The 22,150-nt window shown below is 47.2% G+C and overlaps 2 protein-coding genes across 2 annotated transcripts in view; one reads left to right on the forward strand and one right to left on the reverse strand.

Annotated features, from left to right (window-relative positions):
- LOC144944340 (toll-like receptor 2) overlaps window positions 1–22,150 on the reverse strand; it is a 90,464-nt gene that overhangs the window by 34,199 nt on the left and 34,115 nt on the right. The window lies entirely within an intron of this gene.
- LOC144944347 (toll-like receptor 2) lies at window positions 10,238–21,706 on the forward strand. The gene is made up of 3 exons (XM_078872450.1): window positions 10,238–10,594; window positions 17,089–17,145; window positions 18,352–21,706. The coding sequence occupies exon 3, from the start codon at window positions 18,379–18,381 to the stop codon at window positions 20,815–20,817; it is 2,439 nt and encodes an 812-aa protein (XP_078728576.1). The 5' UTR covers window positions 10,238–10,594; window positions 17,089–17,145; window positions 18,352–18,378; the 3' UTR covers window positions 20,818–21,706.

Below are 22,150 nucleotides of genomic sequence, written 5' to 3' on the forward strand. Positions count from 1 at the left end.
ACCACGCTTGTGCTTTGTGAAAAAAGAAGGGTTTTGGGTTTTGATTCCTGACTCCGGGCACCATTCTGCAGGGGTTTCCGTTGGGTTCACGGATTGGCAAATATCTGAATGCTGAAACATTATTTGCAAATGCAAGTGGTACCCTGAAATTGGGGCTGGAGTAGCTCGGGGCGAGAATGAGAGTCAACATCAAAAGTGATTTCGTACTCATCTCCTGTTACAGCCCTGAAAATTCTACAAACCTACGGTAAGATGAGGATATTAATTGGACAACCACTGTTGACTTCCATACAAAGTCGTCCATTACCCTACTTGTATTGTTTTTACCCCACGGGGATAATGCGCTGAGTCAACTCAACAAAGAGGGTTTGAAATAGCAACCTCCGATGAGGGGCTGGCTGGTCGAGGCTAGAATCTTGTTGATGAAAGCCTTGAATCGCATTCTTAAATAATGTGGGGCAGCTCCTTCAGGGTTGTGTTGACTGTCGGGGGAACTGTGTGATTCATGCGTCGGTGTGAGCCGTAGTATAGGGAGCGTTTTACTCTACGAACCCGGCTACCCGAGTTTGATTCCCGATCACGGCTACCACCAACATAAGTGACGATTATCTTAACCGGTCCTGGGCCTCCCCGAGGTCAGCTCAGCCTCAAATGAATACCTTGTGCAGTGTGTAGTAAAACATAGCCCCTGGGGAGACAGGCGACCAGCCGTGGTGCTGGCCACCTACTCCATCGTGTGTCACAGTGCAGGCCTTCATATATGATGGTCGCTAACAGGACTTGCCCCAACAACCTGTTAAGGCTACACAGTGGATCTTTGTCTTTGTGGTGTTTTTAATTGTATTGGAATAAAAAGCAGAACCCATCACAAAACCAACAAGAAGTAAGAGATCCTCTTTCTTTTTGGTAGCAAGAACGAAACGCCTGGATGCAGAAGCCACCCACATATAATGTCTGCATGGTTCTCTTTATTTTTTATAATACTGAAAAAAACGCGGGTCTCGTCTGTTGCAACACTCATCAGCCACATCATTTATGCACAAGCCTCGAAAAGACTCCCACTCTCTGCTGTGTAAACGTGTGTACTCAATCATACTTGTGTATACCCTGTGTACACGCGTGTACCGTACTCATCATCATACGCAGTGCCGGATTTAGGCATAAGCTACAGCTTAGGGCAGGGATGGGCAACCAAAATATAAAGAGCCGTATTTTCGAATTCCGTAAAAGAAAACTCAGTTTATCAAGAGGCGTTACACAGTCAGTTGGAAAAGAAAGGAGATAGGGGAAAACTACACTCTAAAACCGCTATTTTCCATAATAGAGGTTTTTGGGTTAGATCGCGTAAATATGTAAATGTGTTGTTAAAACCCGCCACCACCAGACAAAGCCAACTCGTAAGAGTTGTTACTTAAACAGAACATGCCAATTCGTCACTAGTCGAGTACAGCACACCCGTGTGCTGGAGAGCCAAGCCACAACATTTATAATCTGAGCACGACGTTTCGCCAGTAATTACAACTAGCAAAGACCCGTTTAGTCACCATACTGATACCCAAATATTCACCACCCATAGGCTACCCATACAGTGACCCATAGACTCATCACACAACAGACCCATAGATTCACCAGACAGAGCTATAAACACTACACTGAGACCCATAGACTCAACAGACAGGGACCGATAACCTCACCACAGAGAGACCCATAGACTGACTACACAGAAACCAATAGACTCACAACATAGATACCACTAGACTCACTACACAGAGAGGCATAGACGAACCACGCAGATACCCATAGACCAAACACTCAGAAAGCCATAGAATCAACACAATGAACCATGACTCACTACACATAGAAAACTAAACTCAACACACAGATATCCATAGACTCATCACACAAAGCTAAAAACTCACCATGCAGAGACTCATATAATGCCTATACAGAAACCATAGACTTACCACACAGAAACCGATAGACTCAGGACACAGATAGTCATAGACTCACCACGCAGACACCCATAGATTCGTCATGCAGAAACCCATACACTCACCACAAAGAGAGCTATAGACTCACCAAACATAGAGCCATATACTCACCAGACGGAATACCCATAGAGTCAATACACACAAACCCAAAGACTCGCCACACACAGAGCTATCGACTCAACATAGAGATGACCATATGCTCGCCACACTGAGAGTCATAGACTCACCACACAGATACCCATAGACTCATCACACACAGAGCTAAAAACTCACCACACAGAGACCCATAGACTCACCACAGACTCATAAACTCATCACACAGACCCATAAACTCACTATACAGAGAGGCATAGACTCACAGCACAGAGACGCATAAATTAATCACAGAAAGCCATAGATTAACCAAAAAAATATATACAGACTCATAACGCAGAAAGCCATGGACTGACCACACCGAGAACCATAGACTCACCACAAATAGAGCCATAGACTCATCACACACAGAACTACGCACTCAACAAAATAGACCCATAGACACATCACACAAATACCCCTAGATTTACCATATATAAACCCATAGATTATCCACATAGTAACCCATAGACTCATCACGAAGAGCCATAAACTCACCACACAGAGACCCATCGACTCACCACACAGAAACCAATAGGTTTACCATACAGAAAACCATAGAATCATCACACAGAGCTAAACACTCCTCACAATTAAACCCATAGACTGACCATACATTTACCACACAGAAACCCATATACTCACCACACAGAAACCCATAGACTCACCACACAGATACCAATACACTCACCACACAGAGACCCATAGATTCACCACACAGATTACCAATATACTCATGAGACAAATACCCAGTAGTCACCATACAGATACCCAAAGATTCAAGACGTTGAGACCCATAGGCTAACCATACAGAGACCCATAGACTCATCACACAAAAGACCCATAGATTCACCACACAGACCCATAAATACTACACTGAGACCCATAGACTCAGCAGACAGGAACCCATACCCTCACCACAGAAATACCCAAATATTCAACATACCGGGACCCAAAGAATCGCCACATAGAGACCCATAGACTAACCACACAGAATCCTATAGATTCAGAACAGAGAGACCACTCGATTCACACAGATAGGGCCCCAGCAATGTCACAATTCGGTCCTGGTGTTTACCCTGGGCACACGTGCAGCCAGGAGCGGGAATTCCCCAAAGCAAGGCAGCAGACCAAACTAAGCCATGTGTTGGACACGTGGTTGTGGCTTAGATATCGCTGCAGAAGTTGACCTTGCAACTCAACTGTGAAGTTGTTAATCATCCCCTATGTGGTTATTCATCTACTATAGATCAACTCCTATGACTCTAGTATTGAATGGCACATCTAATAAGCACGACTAAATAATCCACGTATGATCGTGTTTTTAAAATCAGTTATTTTTCATTACGGGGCAATAATACAGGAGGTGTTAAGATATACACCAAATAGACACCTATCGCAAGGCATCAGTGTTTAGCATTAACGACACATCACGCGTGTGGTAAAACATGAAAACAAATATGTTTTTTTAATAATGTACGCATTCTATTTTAAATGGATTGGCCTCCACCAGAGACTGCCTCCTTTATTGCCTCGTCTCTGCACCAGTGTTAGACCAGAGAACAATGGTGAACATCACAAAGATGATGCAAATATGGAAGCATAAATATCTTGGCATTGTCCTATGAATACCCTAATGAAGGCTGGTGAGAGATGATGAGAGTTGTGGGAGGAATGTTAAGAATTATGATTTAATACAATTGTAGTGACAACGCTGGATGTCACCATGTTGTGGGTGCAGTGCCGGCCCTACAGGAGACGGTGTGTGAGTGCTGACCTAAGAGGAAGGTCGTGTATGGCCATGGCACTCGGGTTGACCCGAGAGGACACGTGACCGGTTAAGATGACAGGAGGGCCCCCAAGAGGGGGCTAGGGGGTCACGTGATGGGGATCCACGCCGCCGAAAATATAAGCTGAGTCCTGAGAGGAATCGTGGTTGTTCATCCCGGGAAAGAAACCCTTCGTATACGATCTCCGTTCTACGAGTCTTCCAGCACGTGGACCCAGGCAGATGCTGTTGGTCCCGGGTTCGTAGTAACAGTTACGTCATAACTAGTGTAGTTAGCAGGGTGGTCACCACCCTATTGTGTTAAAGGGGAAGTTACCCCGTGTGTTGGAACTAAATAAATGCGTTGCCTCCAAAGTCTACGTCTGCGACTCAGTTGAACCCACTACACAATTGTTAGTCAGTCCATTCCCATCCCTGTGGTGCAGGGCGATCACAAAGGAAGGCACTGCTGTGTGTCGCAGACGCAGTCTACATGAGGTTCACAGTAGGGGGCGATGCTGCTAGGTGTAATCCCAATTTAGTACTCTGTGGGGTTATTCACGAATTTATACAATATTGACAATAGCGCCAGCGCACAATGGCTTAATCGTTCAATCAATATCACGGGATCTTTGAAATCCACCGTGAAGCAGAGGGCCAGTGCGTTGTTAGAGTGGTGCATGTGTATGCACGCATTGAGAAGCTCTTTGAACAATGTTGATTGCCAATATCAAAGGCAGCCCGAAAGTTGTCCTTCAGCTCAGGCAGGACATTGCCCCTCTTGGTACCACTTACGGTGGCAGAGCTGTGTTGGTTCCGATTTCTTGATGTGGCCAGTAAGAGTGAATTATGTGATAAACATTTCAAGTGAGTCATGTAGCAGTGTATTGGGTTGCTTCTTCAGGTCACTTAAATAAAGCTAACCCGGTTTTCTGAGCTGCGTTACAATTTGCAGAGGATGCTCCATACAGGAGAATGCGCCACTGTGACTTCCTCCTCTGTGCCATGGCTGGGCATATGTCCTTGGACGTCAGAAGACATTTTAACTGCAGGGCCATTCTCATTCACAAGGCTACCATCCGTAGATACGCTATTTATTTGTTTAACCTTTTTTATTACCATTAGACAATCCTAAAAATGTGCAACACTCCTCTGTTTGTCTTTTAACAGTTCCCACACTTTACCTGATCACACACGGTACCTGCTTATTGACGAAATGTGAGGGCCCCCAATTATTTATTATGCTGGGTGGACAGAGCGGGGTGTTAGGGGCCATTGCCCCATTATTGAAACCGCATTCCTGGCCAGATGGGTTTGAACCAGTCACTTCCGCACTGCAAAGCCAGTGCGGTAACTTTCACCACGACAGCCCGAATGTGTCTGAGCTAAAAGTTCTTACACTTAATGCGAAGCATTGGTAAATGTACGGCAATCCTTAACTGGTTAGCACCGGTTTTTCACTCAGTTACCAGGAATGCAAATTAAGTCTATTTTAACACCCCCTCTCTCCCCATACACCCCTCTCGCTCTCTATTTTCTCTCTCTCTCTCTGTGCACGCCGGGAAATGGGTGTGTTCTCATGCCGCTCCTGCTAACCTGCTATCCGCGCATAGGGGCCTGGTTTTTCCTCTATCATGACCTCGCCTGAGATAGGTTTATGCACCTTTTATTTTCCTCTCGGAGTTGGCTTGCGTCCGCAAATCTTCTCCCCTTCACTGTAAACAGTTGTTAATGCATGTGGTGTTCTTTATTTCAGTTTTCCTAGTGCTTTTCTGCCCATATGGCACTCACCTCGCTGCAGGCTGCTCGTCTTTCAGGGGCCTAGCTCTCCCGATTCCCCCCCCCCCCCTCTTTTCTTACAATGCTCTTTTCTTTATATTCAGTATTTTTTTTCAAATATATTTTTATCACGTTAGTTGTATTGTTGCTGCTCCATATATATCAACAATGCCAGTAGGATATGTACGAGGCTCTTACTCGGAATAATGGCCTCATCTGCTTTCCTCCAGTAGAGGTCAATATAGAGGACGTAGCTGCGGCTGGAGGGACCTGTGTAGGTCTGGCAAGTGTTCTCGCCACCTCACACATGAGCTGTGGCATGGTCTTGTTCCTGGCCAAGGAAGATTTGGTGGTGCACGTTGCAGGAACGGGCCTGAACATTAAGGGGAAGCTATTGGTGCAGTGCACTCCTCTGGCTTCCTACGCTGTAAAAGTCCTCAACTCCAACACCCCTTCCTCAACAACGCCGACGTGCAACGAGATCTACAGCGGTTTGGGAAAATTGCGGCGATGGCAGCAGAAGCTGGAACACATGTTTTTTTCAGCACCAAACGCTCATGATTTTAAACACCCACAACCATAAGCTGGATGTGAATCTCAAATACACAGTGGGCGGGGCCGTCTACACCGTGTACGCGTCGACCGAGGTGCAGCGGTGCTTCAGGTGCGGTGGTGTCGGCCATGCTCAGAGAAACTGCCATGCCAAGGAAAAAGAGAAAGCTGCACAGCCTGTGCTAGACAGTACAGCAGCAGCAGGCCACTGACTTGGTGGCCGAACACACTAAGCCGTCGACTGAAAGTGAAGACGGCTTCACCACGGTCGAGTCACAAAAGCGTAGGGCAAAGGACAGCCCTGCCAGAGGAGGGCGTGCTGCCACTAGTGCGTAGCCACCACGACAAGCCCGACCCACCAGACGCAGTGGAGGCCGAGGAACGACCCCCAGTGGACGCCATCTCAGATGGCTGAGGGGAGAGCGATGCCAGCAAGAGCAGTTGATGGCAGCCTGTTGGGGTTGGCGAGGTGGGAGAGGCCCGGTCAATGGACGCTGCCTCGAAGAGAGGGGCTGCAGGCAGGCACAGTGTCTGCTGGTGCCACAGTGCTGGAGGGCACCAGCCAGTTCACCTCACCTGAAGAGGTAGCTGTGGAGACTCAGTCTGCAGAGGAGAGTCACCCCATTTCGATGAGGCCCTGGTGTTTGTGTCACCTCAAGAGGAGTCTGCCCAGCCACAAGCGATCGCGCATGGGGACTCTGACGATGAGTTGTCAGCATCCAACTTATGCGACAACGCGAGTGTGATGAGCTTCTCACAAATCAAAAGTGAGCATAAATATGTGCCCAAGGAGATCCACCATTTTCTGCAGTCTACCTACAGGAAGTGTGGTGTGAAGATCGAGGCCTTCTTCCCGGATATGATGGGCTTTCTTAAGACCTCCCAACACATTTACTGGATCCACACAAGTTTAGGTTCAGCCAGCAGGAATACTTCCATCTAAAATTGTCTATCCACAATATGGAGAGGAATAATCCTTCCGTTCAGAATTTATTCTGTACAGCTACTGCTACCACTTACCATCATGACTTCAAGTATTAAGGTAGCCAGTCTGAACTGCAACAGTGCTCGTGGCAACAAGAGGTGGGACCAGATCTGTTGCTTTCTCGAAGAACAGAAGGTAGACGTGACTCTCCTCCAGGAAACTCACCTACATACCACTCTGGAGGCCCAATTATAAAACCTTCCATATGGCCAAGCCTTGCTCAGCCATGCTGAGGACAACCTCGCTGTAGTGGCAATTGTGTTTGGTTCGCGGTTGGCACCAGAGGGCGTGGTCTTCAAAGAGATCATTAAAGGGTTCTTAATTTCAGTTGACTTTGTTTTCAATAATTCTAGGCGGAGGCTTTTTAACGTGTACGCGCCGAGCACAAGTTCCGAGAGGAAGCTTTTCTTTGGCATACTGCGGGATGCCCTGGCGACAGACGAGACAGACGACGTGTGCACGGTCATGGGGGGAGACTTCAAACTGCATCCTGGACCTGGCTCTCGACTGCAACACCACCAAGCCTCATTTGAAATCTGCATGGCCATTAGCCGACCTACTGCTGAAACTGGATTGGGTTGATGTGTGGCGGCTACAACATCCCACCCAGCGGCAGTACTCCTGGTGCTGCTGGTGCTCTCAAAGGAGGATAAGCCTTACCAGGCTGGATCGACTGTATGTCAGCTCCAGCAGTGTGAACTTGCTTGGGGACAGTAAAATTGTCCCTTCCGGCTTTTCTGATCACCACTTCATCTTCGTGCTGCTACAAATTGCTAGATTTGAGCGGAGCAGTGGAGAACCTACTGGAGACTCAACGTGCAGCTGCTTGACAACAAGGAATTTAAGGAGACCTTTTGGGCTCACTGGTTGACTGCCAAAAGCAGCTTCAACTCTCGGCAGCAATGGTGGGACAACACAAAGGCACAGGTCCGGGTTCTCTGCCAATTTCTGAGCCAGCACACCACCTCCAGAAAGAAGGTGGTACAGCACCTACAGAACGAGCTGCTGCTGCTGGAGGCGGAGCTGAGCTCATCCCTTTAAGAGTGTGCTCTTAATCTCAGCTCGTTACCTGTATAAAAGACACCTGGGAGCCAGAAATCTTTCTGATTGAGAGGGAGTAAATACCTATTTCCCTCATTAAAATGCAAATCAATTTATAACATTTTTGACATGCGTTTTTCTGGATTATTTGTTGTTGTTATTCTGTCTCACTGTTCAAATAAACCTACCATTAAAATTATAGACTGATCTTTTCTTTGTCAGTGGGCAAACGTACAAAATCAGCAGGGGATCAAATACTTTTTTCCTCACTGTATATGATGACATCAGGTATGGTCAGAGATACAATGTTCCTTTCAGAAACGCACAACATGGATTCAGGCCTCCTCATCTCGGATCAGGAGAAGGCCTTTGATAGAGTGAGCCATGAGTACCTGGGAAAAACTGGTAGCGTCTTTCGGCTTTAGCCAGGCATTTATCTCTCACGTTAAGCTCCTGTACACACCGCATGAAAATCAACCAGCGGCTCAGCAGCACTTTTTCCATAACGACGGGGGTCAGACAGGGATGCCCTCTCTTGAGCTACTTGCACCCTGTCTATTGAGCCACTCCTACTCCACTTGAGACAACCTCTGTCTGGTTTCAAGGTTCCAGGACCTGAAGATGCAGCCATCAAGGTCTCTGCGTACACAGACAACATATCGTGGTTAACGATGTGCAGGACATGTCCGCACTCTGCTGGGTGGTGGGAGTGTATGAGAAGGCCTCTTGTGCCAGGGTGAACTGGGCCAAGTGTGAGGCTCTGTGTTTGGGGTCACAGTGCGGCGTGCTTTCTGTGCTTCTCCCAGGAAAATTCAGTTGACAGGCTGACAGTATCAAGTACCTGGGAGTCTCCCTGGGGAAACCACTCGTCGCTAACAACAATGGGACCTGGCCGACAGAATTGAGAGTAAATTGCTGGCATGGGCACGCCTCGCTTTGCAAATGTTCTTTCAGGGGCGAGTGCTCATCGTTAATAACCTGGCAGCATCTGTGCTGTGGCACAAGACCAAAGCCATCCAGCCTCCGGGCTGGCTACTCACCAGAGTGAACCGGTCACTCATGCACTTTGTATGGCACGGGAAGCACCTGTTGAGGCTGGGGTTTCTCTGCCTGCTAGTGGGTGAGGTTGGCCAGGGCTTGGCGGATGTTTATGCCAGGGTGATGAACTTAATTCTTCTGGCCGTGAAGCTGCTGCTGTACGAAGATGAGGAGCTACCCTGGATGTCGCCGGTCCTCAGCCTGCTGAGAGACGCAGGATGTCTCTGCTGTTCCTGTTAGACCTGGGCCTGGTCAACTACACGAGGCTGGCAGCTTATTACCAGAGACTTTTTGACGTGTGGCAGAGTTTTTAGTGGAGCAAGGGCACACACACACGATGATATCAAAATTTCTTGAACGAACCCTTGTGCTGCAATAGCCTCTTCAAATCGATCAGAGGAGAGAAGACTTTGGCCCTACGCTTCACCTCAGTAGAGGTGGGGACAGTCAGCAACCTCGTGAAGGGCCACCAGTGGAAGTAGAAGACCGCAGCTGATATCGCTAGCACTGCGGGACTCCACTCCATGCTAGCCGGGGAGAAGCTGCTGTGGGACGTGCCATGAGCCATGCAGACGCTACGTTTGAAACTGGAGGCGCCGGAGGATAGTGGCGACTACCTGCATTCAGCCTCCTGGCCGCATTGACTCTTGGAAGCTACAGAAGCTCAGAGGCTGCAGGAACGTGTCCCTAATGAGCGTGCCAAAAGAGCGCTCTCCATGTGTTGCGTGAAAGCCCTGCATTTTGAGGGCCTGACGAACCTACCTGTTTGTGACGGGCACACACGATGCTGTATTGGATTTCACTTCTATTGAAATTGGATCTAGGTGCTTATGCTGCTGGCAGCAATGAAATTGGTTAAAAACTCTCTCTCCATACACCCCACTTTCTTACCATACACCCCACTCTCTCTCCCTACCCCCCCCCTCTCTCTCTTGATACACTCATCTCGCTCCATACACCCCTCTCACTCTTTCCACACACCCCTCGTGCTCTCTCCATACACCCCTCTTTCTCTCTCCATACACCCTCGCTCTATACCCCCCCCTTTCTCTGCATACACTCTCTCTCTCTATACACCCCCTCTCTCTCCATACACGCCTGTCACTATCTCCATACACCCCTCTCTATATATACACTCCTCTCTCCATACACCCCTCCCTCTCTTTAGTACACTCATCTCTTCCATGCCTCCACCACCCCCACACTCTATTGCTCTCTCTCCATCCTCTTTCCGTAGCAGCTGCAGGAGACAGAGCGAGCAGCCCAGCGCCAGCACAGCGAGCAGCGCAGACCTCAACAGCAGCAGCGGTATTGTCTTTATTGCGCGTGTGTGCCGTGTGTGCCTCTGATTATCCATCCTGGGTTTAACCACGAGGCTAGATCACAGTGCGAGGAGCTCATGGATCGTTGAATGATCTGGAAACAGTCCCTATCATCGGTGAACTCCTCTGGTAGGCGAGTCTGCAAAAGCTGGGCTACGTAGCCCGCATGATCAGCCACCGCATGCTGCCAAAGTAGGCGCGGCACAGGATGGAGAAGATATGAGCTGATAGGTGAGTGGGTGTGCGAACGTGGAGGGGTGAGTGAGTGAGTTAGTAGGAGAGTGTGTGGGTGAGTGAGTGACATGGGCTAAAGAAGAGATGGACTCATACAGTACAAAATTATTTGGAGCTGAGTGGACTTGCCAATAACCGGTGTCAAGATCGGCCTCTGTGGAGGAGGCTCGTGAAGGATGCTACTAGGCAGTTGGAGGCAGTCACCCTCCAGTAAAAACGGAGGGTGTAGGATCGACAGTCACAACTATCAGAGTGCCGAGTGGCTAAAATGCAGCAAGTTTACACAGTGGAGGTGGTGCATCTGCTATTCATCTCAGTCACTCAAACCATGGTAGCTGGGTCTGTCCCATAACCTCCTGTCTGTGAGCCTTCGATACTTCACTTGGCCTCGGAGTGCACCCAGCCTGGCACAAGCGCCATGTGAATGTCAAAGCCACATAGTGGCAATGGCTGCTGTTATTTCAATTGGTATCAGTCAATTATTTGGGTATTTCGTTGTCTAGTGTATATTTGAATAATGACAGTATCCTTTGGAAACCAGACTCGTTTTATATTGTTGCATGTGTAATGACAGGGTGCCATCTTTTGACCAGGAGGGTTAATCACGAGTTTAGGTGCGTTATGTAATAACCAACTATAAGGGGGGCGTAACTGAGTTAAAGGTAAAAGGCGGGGTAAGTCGGGAAGCTCCGGGAACCTGCTCGAAGGTTCTAGAAGGGGGCGTGGCCGAAGGTTTGGGGCTATCGTGGGGTCCAGGTCCTGGCTCCCGTCGCTGTCTGCGTAGCCGTATATATATGTCGCCCAGTGATTGCGCCTCGGAAGTCGCTCCCTACACATGTGTAGTGAGTCCAAGACGAGGGAGAGACGGTTTCTTAGAGGCAACACATTTATTACAACTGGTTGAACATAACACAAAGGGGTAACGGCCCCTTACACCCGATACACTAACGAGGTAGCCCCTCCGGACTAATGTGCCCTCACTCTGGTTATAGTGCTAACCCTATACTGGTTAAGCTCTTTGGGTCTTCAGGTGGACGAGGACTGCCGGACCCGTTCAGTGGTCCGGCTTTTATACCTGTTCTAGGGTCTCTTCGCCCCTAGCCATGCCTTCCCCCTGGAACTGTCTAGGGGGCCCTGGAATATCCCCCAGCCCCCCTCTTGGGGTCTGGGGACCCTAGTGGCCCAACGTTCCGGCTCATCCCACCTAGCCTGTCTACCCCTTCCTGTTGACACATGTCCGCTACTACAGGTACGTCTCAATGGTAACATACATACAGCCTAACAATGGCGCTCCACATGTGAAGTATTGGAAATGACGGCAGGAAACTCCTTGATGGGTAACACACTTCTTTTATTAAATCTTCGCTTATCTCGATACAACGTGTGGTCTCTATTCTTCCGAGTACAGTCACCAGACACCGGTACAACTCGTAACCTCTATTCTTCTTATAACACACTGTACTCGTCTCGTGTAGACCCTATGCCTCTGGCTACACACACATCACTCGTCTCGTGTAGACTCTTCTCGTGTAGACTCGTCTCGTGTAGACCCTATGCCTCTGGCTACACACCCATCACTCGTCTCGTGTAGACTCTTCTCGTGTAGACCCTATGCCTCTGGCTACACACACATCACTCGTCTCGTGTAGACTCTTCTCGTGTAGACTCGTCTCGTGTAGACCCTATGCCTCTGGCTACACCCACATCACTCGTCTCGTGTAGACTCTAGGCCCTGGCTACACACTCTGCATGCTGACACTGCATGCTCACCCTACACTCCACCCCTGGGTTACACAGAGTCCCGGTCCTCACAGGACAGCGGGACTAGGTACCGCAGGGCCCTGTCTCTTCCTCCCGTCTTCAGTCTTCGCTGGTTACACTCTCCCCGTGCGCCTGTGCGCATCACCTTATATAGTCCCTCCTCCCGGGAGACGGAGCGGATGCGGACCTCGATGCGAGCATCGCTTCTTAGTGAACCAATCCCAACGCGCTATCTCTACGATCCTCTTTTCCCCAACGCGTGTTTCCACTCACCAACCAATCACGCCGCGCTGCCACCCGATCACTCCCACACCAGCGCGTCACCGGCACCCAGCCAATCAGCACCACACAACCCACGATCCCGCGCTGACCCCTGATCCCTCACCGTCAGCGCGCGTCACCACACACACATTCAATCACGACGCGCTGGCACCTGATCGCTACCCCCAGCGCGTATCACCACTACACATGTAACAGCTCTGATAAAGATGAGACTGAGGATTGTATCCCAGTTTAGACTGAGGATTGTATCTCAGTCCTGAAATGTTGGGCTCTTGCTGCTCATGTCTTGTCTCCATCAATGTGGGGCTGCTCCGTGCAAGGGAAAGCTTGGCCTTGGCCAAGCTCCAGCAAGAGGCCAAAGCACTAATTTGGTGTGCTTGCCTTGTTCTGGTGAGGTGGCAGCTGCGATGAAATTAATCTGCTGTGCCTGAGCAGGCAATACCTGCCTGTGTTCGTGCAGTGGTCTAACCTGAGTCCTCCAGGTAGTCTCCAAACATGACGACATACTTTTCCTCCCCATGTTGCATAGACTTTGTTAGGGCATACAGCGGAGCATCCATGGCCATTACAGGAATTTGGCCAGGGTGGAGGAATTGTATGGCTTGGCGCTGAACATCTATACCATGCTTGATAATGGTGGCTGTTGCTGCCTTTTCATAGAAGAGTGGCAATAGTTGTGTGAGAGTTGCTTGCTTATCCTCTTAGTTGGAGTCATCTTTCAGAGATACACAGTAGGCTGACCATGCTACATTGTCGCCTTTTTCCAAAAAATCTTCCTGATAAGTTCGAGTGCCCTCGCCAACCAAAGCTTTTCCTACATCTTTGCTACCACTAGGTATACATCAATAGTCTATTTTGCATTGACAAGCGTCGGCACTGCTACTGTGGTTTCCTTGATAACAATAACAATAATTAATGGAACGTCTTTGTATAACACGTAGGCTTTCGTGATCAATATCATCCATAATAGAGGTTTTTGGGTTAGATCGCATAAATATATAAATTTATCATTAAAACCCGCCACCACCCGACACAGCCAACTAGTAAGGGTTGTCACGTAAACAGAACATGCGAATTTGTCACTAGTGTAGTATCTTGAAGGAGACGGAGACTTCTTTAGAGGCCACACGCTTTTTTTCAATAACAGCTAGACATTCTGACGCACTGGGGAATAGCCCAATCCACACAACCTAGGGAGGTACAGCCTCCGGGCTATTCTGACTACTCTCCTACTCTAACCTGCGGCTCCTTAGCCTAGGGAAGCTTAACACCCCTCCCGCAGCCCACTCAGTCCCGGCTCGGCGACATCCTCGGGGCTTGGGGTCCAGGGTCTCCGGCGGCTCCTCGCTTCAGCTTGAGATGAGATGGACTGACTCCCGCTCTCCGGGAGCCGTCTTATATATCCCCTCTCTGAGGGGCGGGGGTGTCTCGGGGCCCCAGCTCTCGCCAGCCCCCTCCCCTCAGAGCGGTTCCAACCGCCTCCTTGACCGACCGGTCCGGACCAGTCCAGACCGGTACGTACCCCTCCCCTAGGTTGTGGCGCCTGTGTCAACCTTGACCACCACACTAGTACAACACCAGTGTGTTGGAGAGCCAAGCCACAACATTCACAAACTGAGTACGACGTTTCACCAGGAATTACAACTAGCTTCATCAGGCGACAGCCAAATTTGTGGAGAAGTCTTACTGGTTCGTTCCTTAAATAGAGGCGTGTTGATCACCCTACTGTGCTCTTGCACAATGTGGGATGGGGGGGGGATTACTGAGGCAACATACATTATGCATGTGCATTATGCGAGCCATTTGAACTTGTCCATCCTGTCTATTGTGTTTATTAAAATAGCCCTACCGACAGTAATCCCTATTCAAGTACGCTGCCCTTTGTAGGCATGCTTTTCAATAATATATTATTTGATGATTCGCTTCCACGCAGCACTAAGACGGTAGCTATCCGAACGGTTAAAGTTATTTTGATTTATTTTAATTTCGATAGATTCTCTAATTAGGTTTGGCCAGTAGTAGCTTGTTTTGCACAAAACTTCAACATCATATAGACATGCAGTTAAACAGTGTATCACTTTATAATTCGCTTCCAAGCAACACGAAGCCTGTAGCTATCAGAACGGTAAAATTACGTTGTACTTCTCTAAATTTCAATAGATTATCTAATTAGTCTTGGCCGGTAGTTCCTAGTTTTGCACACAACTTCAACATCAAAATCAATTGAGTGTCCTTGTTGGCACGCGTGTTCTGCTACTGCTGACAGTTGCATTTGGGAGAATTTTATATTTCTCTGATTTTCTTTAAGTCTCGTGCTGATCATTCGTCCTGTTTGCCCAACATAACATTTACCACACGTGCAGTTAATCATGTACACACCTGTTGATAGCTTCGGTAATACATCTTTTGTACCAGATATTAAATTCTGTATTTTATGTACCATGCCAAATCTGACTCGGATATTTTGTTTTTCTAAACATCTGGCTAGTTTATCAGTTACTCCCGCAATGTACGGTATTTTGATCGTTAAAATTACTTGGGCAGTTTCAATGCCCTTGTTATTTGATTTGGTTTTGGTATTCAATGCCCTTTTGATTTGTGCATCATTGTAACCTTTCATTTGCAGCACTTCTTTAACATGTTAAATTTCACTTCTCAGACTGTCACCATCTGACACTTTCTTAGCTCGATGAATGAGCGTCTTGATAAGAGCAGATCACCCCGCACAGAAATCAACAGGGCATTGAATACCAAAACCAAATCAAATAACAAGAGCATTGAAACTGCCCAAGTAATTACAACTATAAAAATACAGTACATTGCGGGAGTAACTATACTCGACCAGAATATGTCGTTTGATCACCACGTGCAAAATATAGTCAGGTCCTGCAATTTCATATCAGGGCTCTACGACACATTCAACCACTATTCTTTGGTTCTTTCGGTAAAGTCACGTATATAAAGATAAAATAATAAATTTAATTAAATACTAGCATACGACGTTTCGATTGCAACACACATTACATTACATTTCTAAGTATACTAGATTTGTGTTTCTATTTAATTTATACCTGATGATGATTGCTTGTGTTGCAATCGAAACGTCGTATGCTAGTATTTAATTTAATTTATCATTTTATCTTTATACGTGACTTAACCGAAAGAACCAAAGAATAATTCCTGCAGTCACGAAAGCTCCAAATCAAGTTTGACATTCAACCACTATTAAGTTGTAACATAGCCAACACGTTGGCGTGTCGTATAGTATCGACAAGGCTCGATTATTGTAACTTACTACTCTATTGGACGTCTGGCAACAAACTTTACGAAGCTGCAGCGTGTACAACATTCTTTGGCACGTGTGGTGACGGGTATTGTAAAGTCTGACCATGCCCATCCAGTGCTCACTGAGCTGCATTGGCTTGCAGTTGCCAAACAAATACATTATAAGGTCGTACGCATTAGACACAAAGTGCTTGCCACAAATGAACCACAATACCTTGCTGATTCTCGTCAAGGAGAATACACTATCACGTGAACTCCGGTCATCTTCGCAATGGTGTTTTGTTAACCATCAAATAGAGACGGTCACTGCATTGCGCTCTTTTAGATACGCTTCTGGAACCCTCTTCCTTTCGATATTAGGAAGCCACTTGAGCTATGCACTTTTAAATATAAATGTAAAACTTTTTTCTTGAGAACTGCTTTGTGTGCTTAGTTTGTTGTACTTTCCCCACACCTCCGATTAGGACAGATTCCTATATGTACGGTGCGAAATAAGTTTAACATACATACATACACACATACTTGCAATGCTGTATTTGTATTGTGACTTAAGGTAAATTTGACTGGGGTCTGTAATCTCAAGTCGGCTAAACTGATTTGTTCAATGATATACCCACACTATTCTTGCTCTAATGGGAGCGGTGGCACAGTGGTTAGTGCACTGCGCTACGATTCATGCTCATTGCCAACATCAGTAAGGAATATCTGAACCGGCGCTGGGCCTCTCCTATGTTGACTCAGTCTTAAATGAGTACTAGTTGCGGTGTGTAAACATGGGCACTTGGTAGACAAATGCGGCCCGGCGTGGTGCTGGCCACTTACCCCCTTGTGTGCCTTGCCGGTCTAAATCGGTGCTGCTAAAGACTATAGAGGGATATTTGGCTTTATTGCGCTGTGATCCGGATTTTGTTTAAACAGGTGCTGAGCACGGGCCCCAAAACGTCAAGCGGTCAGCAACAAACAGCACCGTCAGAGGTAAGAGTTGACACGTGTCTTGAATAGAGCAAGGTAAGAGCTTAGCGATGCTGGGAGTAGAGAATTCCACAGTGGAGCCGTGCGGGGGAAGAAGCAGACAGAGATGAGTTGGATCGTGATCTTCTGTGGCACTGCTCTGCCTGTGCGGCAGCTCCTTGGCTGCCATCTTCTCCGTGCTACTCTGTTCTCTGTCCTCCTTCTCTCATTATTTTGTTTTCCATTTTATCCACAACATTCGTGTCCATCATCCCATTCCCATGTACTACGAGGCCAATCCACTTCTTTCTCGTTCTGATGACTTCCATGATCATTCTTCTTTCATTGATGCCATTCAGGATTCCTTCATTGGTCCTCGTCTCTGTCCATCGTACTCTCTGCATCCTGCACATCTAGAAAGCTTCCAACTGTCTCACTTTCTGTGTCCACGTTTCAACTCTGTAAAAAGCTACACTCCACACCATTGCCTTGATTATCTTAATTGTAATAATAATACTCCATATTTATAGAGTACCAAAGAACTCGCAGTGGCGCTCGCCTGTCCACTTGTCATTTTGCAAACGCTCTGGTGAAATATGCTCGTTATAATATTGTTTTGGAAGCTGGCCTGGACAGATGCCGGTTGCTTGGCAATTGGTGGAAGGCCCATACCAAGCGAATTCCAGATGACCATTTTTGATTCGCTGAAAGTGCGATCTGCGATTAGCAGTCTTGTTATAGACAGAGTCTTTCTTTAACGTAAGAAGTGCTGATTTATAATCGCCTTCCTGTCACAGTAGCAGCCAGGCGGATGAATCCCACATTCCTATGGTGGTGGTAACGTTAACTACTCTTAACGTCCCGACAAAGTGATATTCATTTTATCGACACGAGAGAGATTATAGGCCAAGTCAACCACCAACCAATGTTTGAATTCGCAATCTTCCACTGTAAGCGGCTCATTTTACTGCTGAGCCACCTGGCTGGATGCGTAGCCTATTTGTGCTAAACTATTATTATTGTAAAAAATACCATGCTTTTCCAGCATGACAAATTTGGTATCTCTATATGTGCTTATATTGCCAGCCCTGGTACTATGGGCATTAGATGTCACCAAGATTCCATAGTCTGGACTTAATTTGATCCATGTGCAGCCACATTGGTGATTTCTGAGATGAAGACTAATTTCACCGTGCATAACCCTCCAGTTGTAACTGTGTGTGTCGTCAGTGCTGGCTACGAGGGTAAGGGAACGCAATGGAGATGAGCGTGACTCTGCTGGTGATGGTCGTCCTGATGGCGGGAGCTGCGTGGAGCCATAGGACTTCCATCTTCAACGGCTGCCAGATAAGAGGAGTCAGAGCTGACTGCTCACGCCTGGGCCTGCACTCTGTGCCTAAATACTTCCCAGTCACCATAACCTCTCTGGACATGTCCTACAACCAGATCTCTCGCATTCATAGAGAGCACCTGTCAGTACTTTCAGGGCTAAAAACACTCAATGTGGGCTTCAACCAAATATCAAGCTTTGACCCCTGGGCTTTCTCAAACAACTCTGCTTTAGAAGACATTGACCTGAGTAATAACAGATTACCAGGGGCATGGGATGACTCCTTTGCTGTTCTCAAGTCTGTAAGATCTCTGGACGTTAGAAACAACTCTTATATTTCTTTACATATTCCAGGTTCCTTCACATCTCTCAAGACTCTGTATCATCTGAAGGTTGGGGGTCCGAATGTCACCGAAATGCACCAAAGTGTCAGCGAGGCAATGGAACTGGAACATCTCTCCGTTGTGACTGGAAACCTGACTATCTACACTAGAGGTTCTCTGTCGGCATTCCACAGTCTAAAGAGTGTTACTCTGGCCTTAACCATGCACACAAACATTGAGCTGCTCACTGACATAATCTGTGATGTCTCCTGTAACAGTGTGGAGTTGCAATTGGAATTCCTTAATTTTACTGATTACTCTGGTGATGTAAACCCTTTTAAATGTATTTCAAAGCCACAGAGCATGGTAGAAGTGTTAACTATATCACATACCTACTTCGAAGAATCTGCTGCCAAATTTCTGGTAAATGAAGTCATAGAAACTACGAAACTAAGATGTCTGAATTTACGACACATTAAATATGAAGGCTATGGTTATTTTCCTTTAAGGGAGAGTTTAAAGTCTGCTCCAAATGTACGGCATATATTGATTGAAAGCTTTACTATCAAAGGACCTTATTCGTTTTATGCACTTCTAAATCTCCAACCTTTCTTAGTTAACGTTCAATCACTGGCTTTAATTTTTGTAAACCTCTATTACTTACCTTGTGGAATTTTAAGTGGCCTAACAAATATCCTTACCCTTGACATTTCGGGTAATTTGTTGACAGAGTATACTTCATTCCTGACATGCTCTGAAGTACGACTACCAAACCTTACGGAACTAATTCTTAGGAAAAACCATTTGACTCATATCCATAATGTCGGTGTCATGTTAAGAATTTGTCCCTCTTTGAAACTGCTTGATGTTTCTGAAAATCAGATCGTCAGTGAATGGAATTCCAATTGCAAGTGGCCTTCGAATTTGCAAGTTTTCAACATCTCGTCCAATTTACTAACAGATGACGTGTTTGACTGCCTGCCAACATCACTGCAGTCACTCGACGTGAGTAACAATGAGATCCAAAACGTTGGCAATAAATTGATGAAGTTTGAAAACCTGAAAGAGCTGTACTTGAGTAACAACAAGCTGAGCACCATCCCAGTTCAGCTACCCCAGGCTCTGCCCTGGCTGAAGGTGCTGACGATCGCCGGAAACATATTGTGGACAGTGGAGCCCTCTGTCCTGCACCGTCTGGGTAATCTCACCCTGCTGGACATGAAGGGAAACCCATTCTATTGCACGTGCAACATCCGCCACTTTGTCACTTTCTGTGAGAATTCTTCACCATTGCGCATTGAAGGATGGCCAGCTGAATATCACTGCTCCAATCCAGAGAATGAAGTTGGTAAACAGCTGTCCTCGGTCTCCTTCCCCACACTCTACTGTGACACAACAATGAAGAGCGTGATAGCCTGTGTTACTACATTCGTTTGCACCGCTCTCCTGGTCGGGCTCTGCTGGTACCTGGATGCGCTTTGGTACGTGCGCATGACGTGGGCTTGGCTCCAAGCCAAGCGGCGGAATTTCCTCTCAGACCCAGACGGAAACAAAGACTACGATGCGTTTGTGTCATACAGCCAGCACGACGCTGCCTGGGTAATGGAGCAGCTTTTGCCTGAGCTGGAGTCGCACTCAGTACCACCGTTCCGACTCTGCGTGCACGAGCGGGACTTTGTTCCCGGCCGCCACATCATGGACAACATCATTGACTGCATCGAGCAGAGCCGCAAGACTCTCTTTGTCATCTCACAAAGTTTCGTGGAGAGCGAGTGGTGCCACTACGAGCTGTACTTTGCGCAGCAGCGCCTCATTGAGAGCCGAGACGACGCTCTGGTGCTCGTTCAGCTGGAGCCCATCCCACGCGACTCGGTGCCCAGCCGCTTCTGCCGGTTGCGTCGACTCATGGCGCGCAAAACCTACCTGGAGTGGCCTGCACACCGCGGGAAGCAGGCCCTCTTCTGGGCCAACCTGCGAGTCACACTTGGCCGACAGAAACAACAGGAACCCAACAACGATGCCATTGCTTCGGCACCTCTATAAAAATCCGCCTGCAAATTACATTGCTGATCCTATTATGCACAGAAGTGTAGAATAGCTTTCCGTTTGAAATGATCTCTATTGTATTACGATTGAGTAACTGGCGTTTTGAAACATACATCTTTATTTCTTAAACTTACAATTTCTTAAACTGACAATTGCAAAGCCACGCCTCACAGTAGGGAATTGGAATTAACATCAAGGGTATTCACCCAACGTCCTTTGTAAACGTAACATATAGTAAGCCCTCGTTTAATGCGGTAGTTGCATTCTTGAAAAGTGGCGTGTTAAGCTAACAATGCTTTAAGCGACAACAATTTCAGAGAGTATGCTGCTGCCTCACAGTATCATTCCGCAAACTGTATCGAACCGCACAGCCACGCAGTTCAATAAAGTAGTTCGTCGTCGACGTTTTAATGGGCGCCATTAATGTTATAATGGATGTATTGCACGATATAACGGGTATGTTCTGTCTTATAACGGTATGTATTCCGCATTATAACAGTGCACGTTCCACGTTATAATTCCGTGTTGTGTAAAAAGGGTTCCCTGATGGAAGAATTGCATTCTAGCGAAAACGCGTGGTGTGAACACGCTTTAAGTGAGGACTTACCGTACTGCCTCTGTTAAACTGTGTTCTTGATTGTCTAGACTAAATGTAAAATATTATTTAAGATTGTGTTTTTATATACACTACATTTGGGGATAGTGTCAAATAGAATTGCTGCACAATATTGAACCAAGCATCACGTTACTGCTATTCGATTGCGCTGACATTTGTAAGCCCAATATGTTGCACAGGTTTAATTTTCATGATATTGAGCCTCTTTTGTAAATAAAACATGGGCAGAACATTTACTGCTGGCTTTGTGGAAGTCAATATTGATTTGCATTTTTGTCAAAAAAGCTGATCTGCTGTATAAACCGTGTTAGGATTGCATTCTCTCCACATCAGTTGTCCAAATAATGGAATGGTTGTTGAAGTTGCTGTTGATCCATTGTATGTGTAGAGACAGTGCGTGTGTGGAGACAGTGGACTGGCAGGCGCGAGTATAAATTACAGGGGATTGATAATAATAGAGGACGAGTTGTGACAGAAGGGAACCATCAGGGACGTTCGGGAACGGGCCAGAGAGTTCGAGAAAAGGGGCGTGGCGGGGGCAGGAGGCGAGGGGAAACGTTCGGGGCTGCCTTGGGATCGGGGTCGTCGCTGTATTCATTCCGTCGCTGTCTTCACGCCGTCGCTACTTGCGTGTTATCCCTGGCCAAGTTATCCGGGTGAAGCGTCCAAAATAATAATAAAGCAACCGTCTACAGTTCCCATCGTCCGAGAGTC

Source organism: Lampetra fluviatilis, chromosome 2 (genome assembly GCF_964198595.1).
Source record: "Lampetra fluviatilis chromosome 2, kcLamFluv1.1, whole genome shotgun sequence".
Taxonomy (NCBI): domain Eukaryota; kingdom Metazoa; phylum Chordata; class Hyperoartia; order Petromyzontiformes; family Petromyzontidae; genus Lampetra; species Lampetra fluviatilis.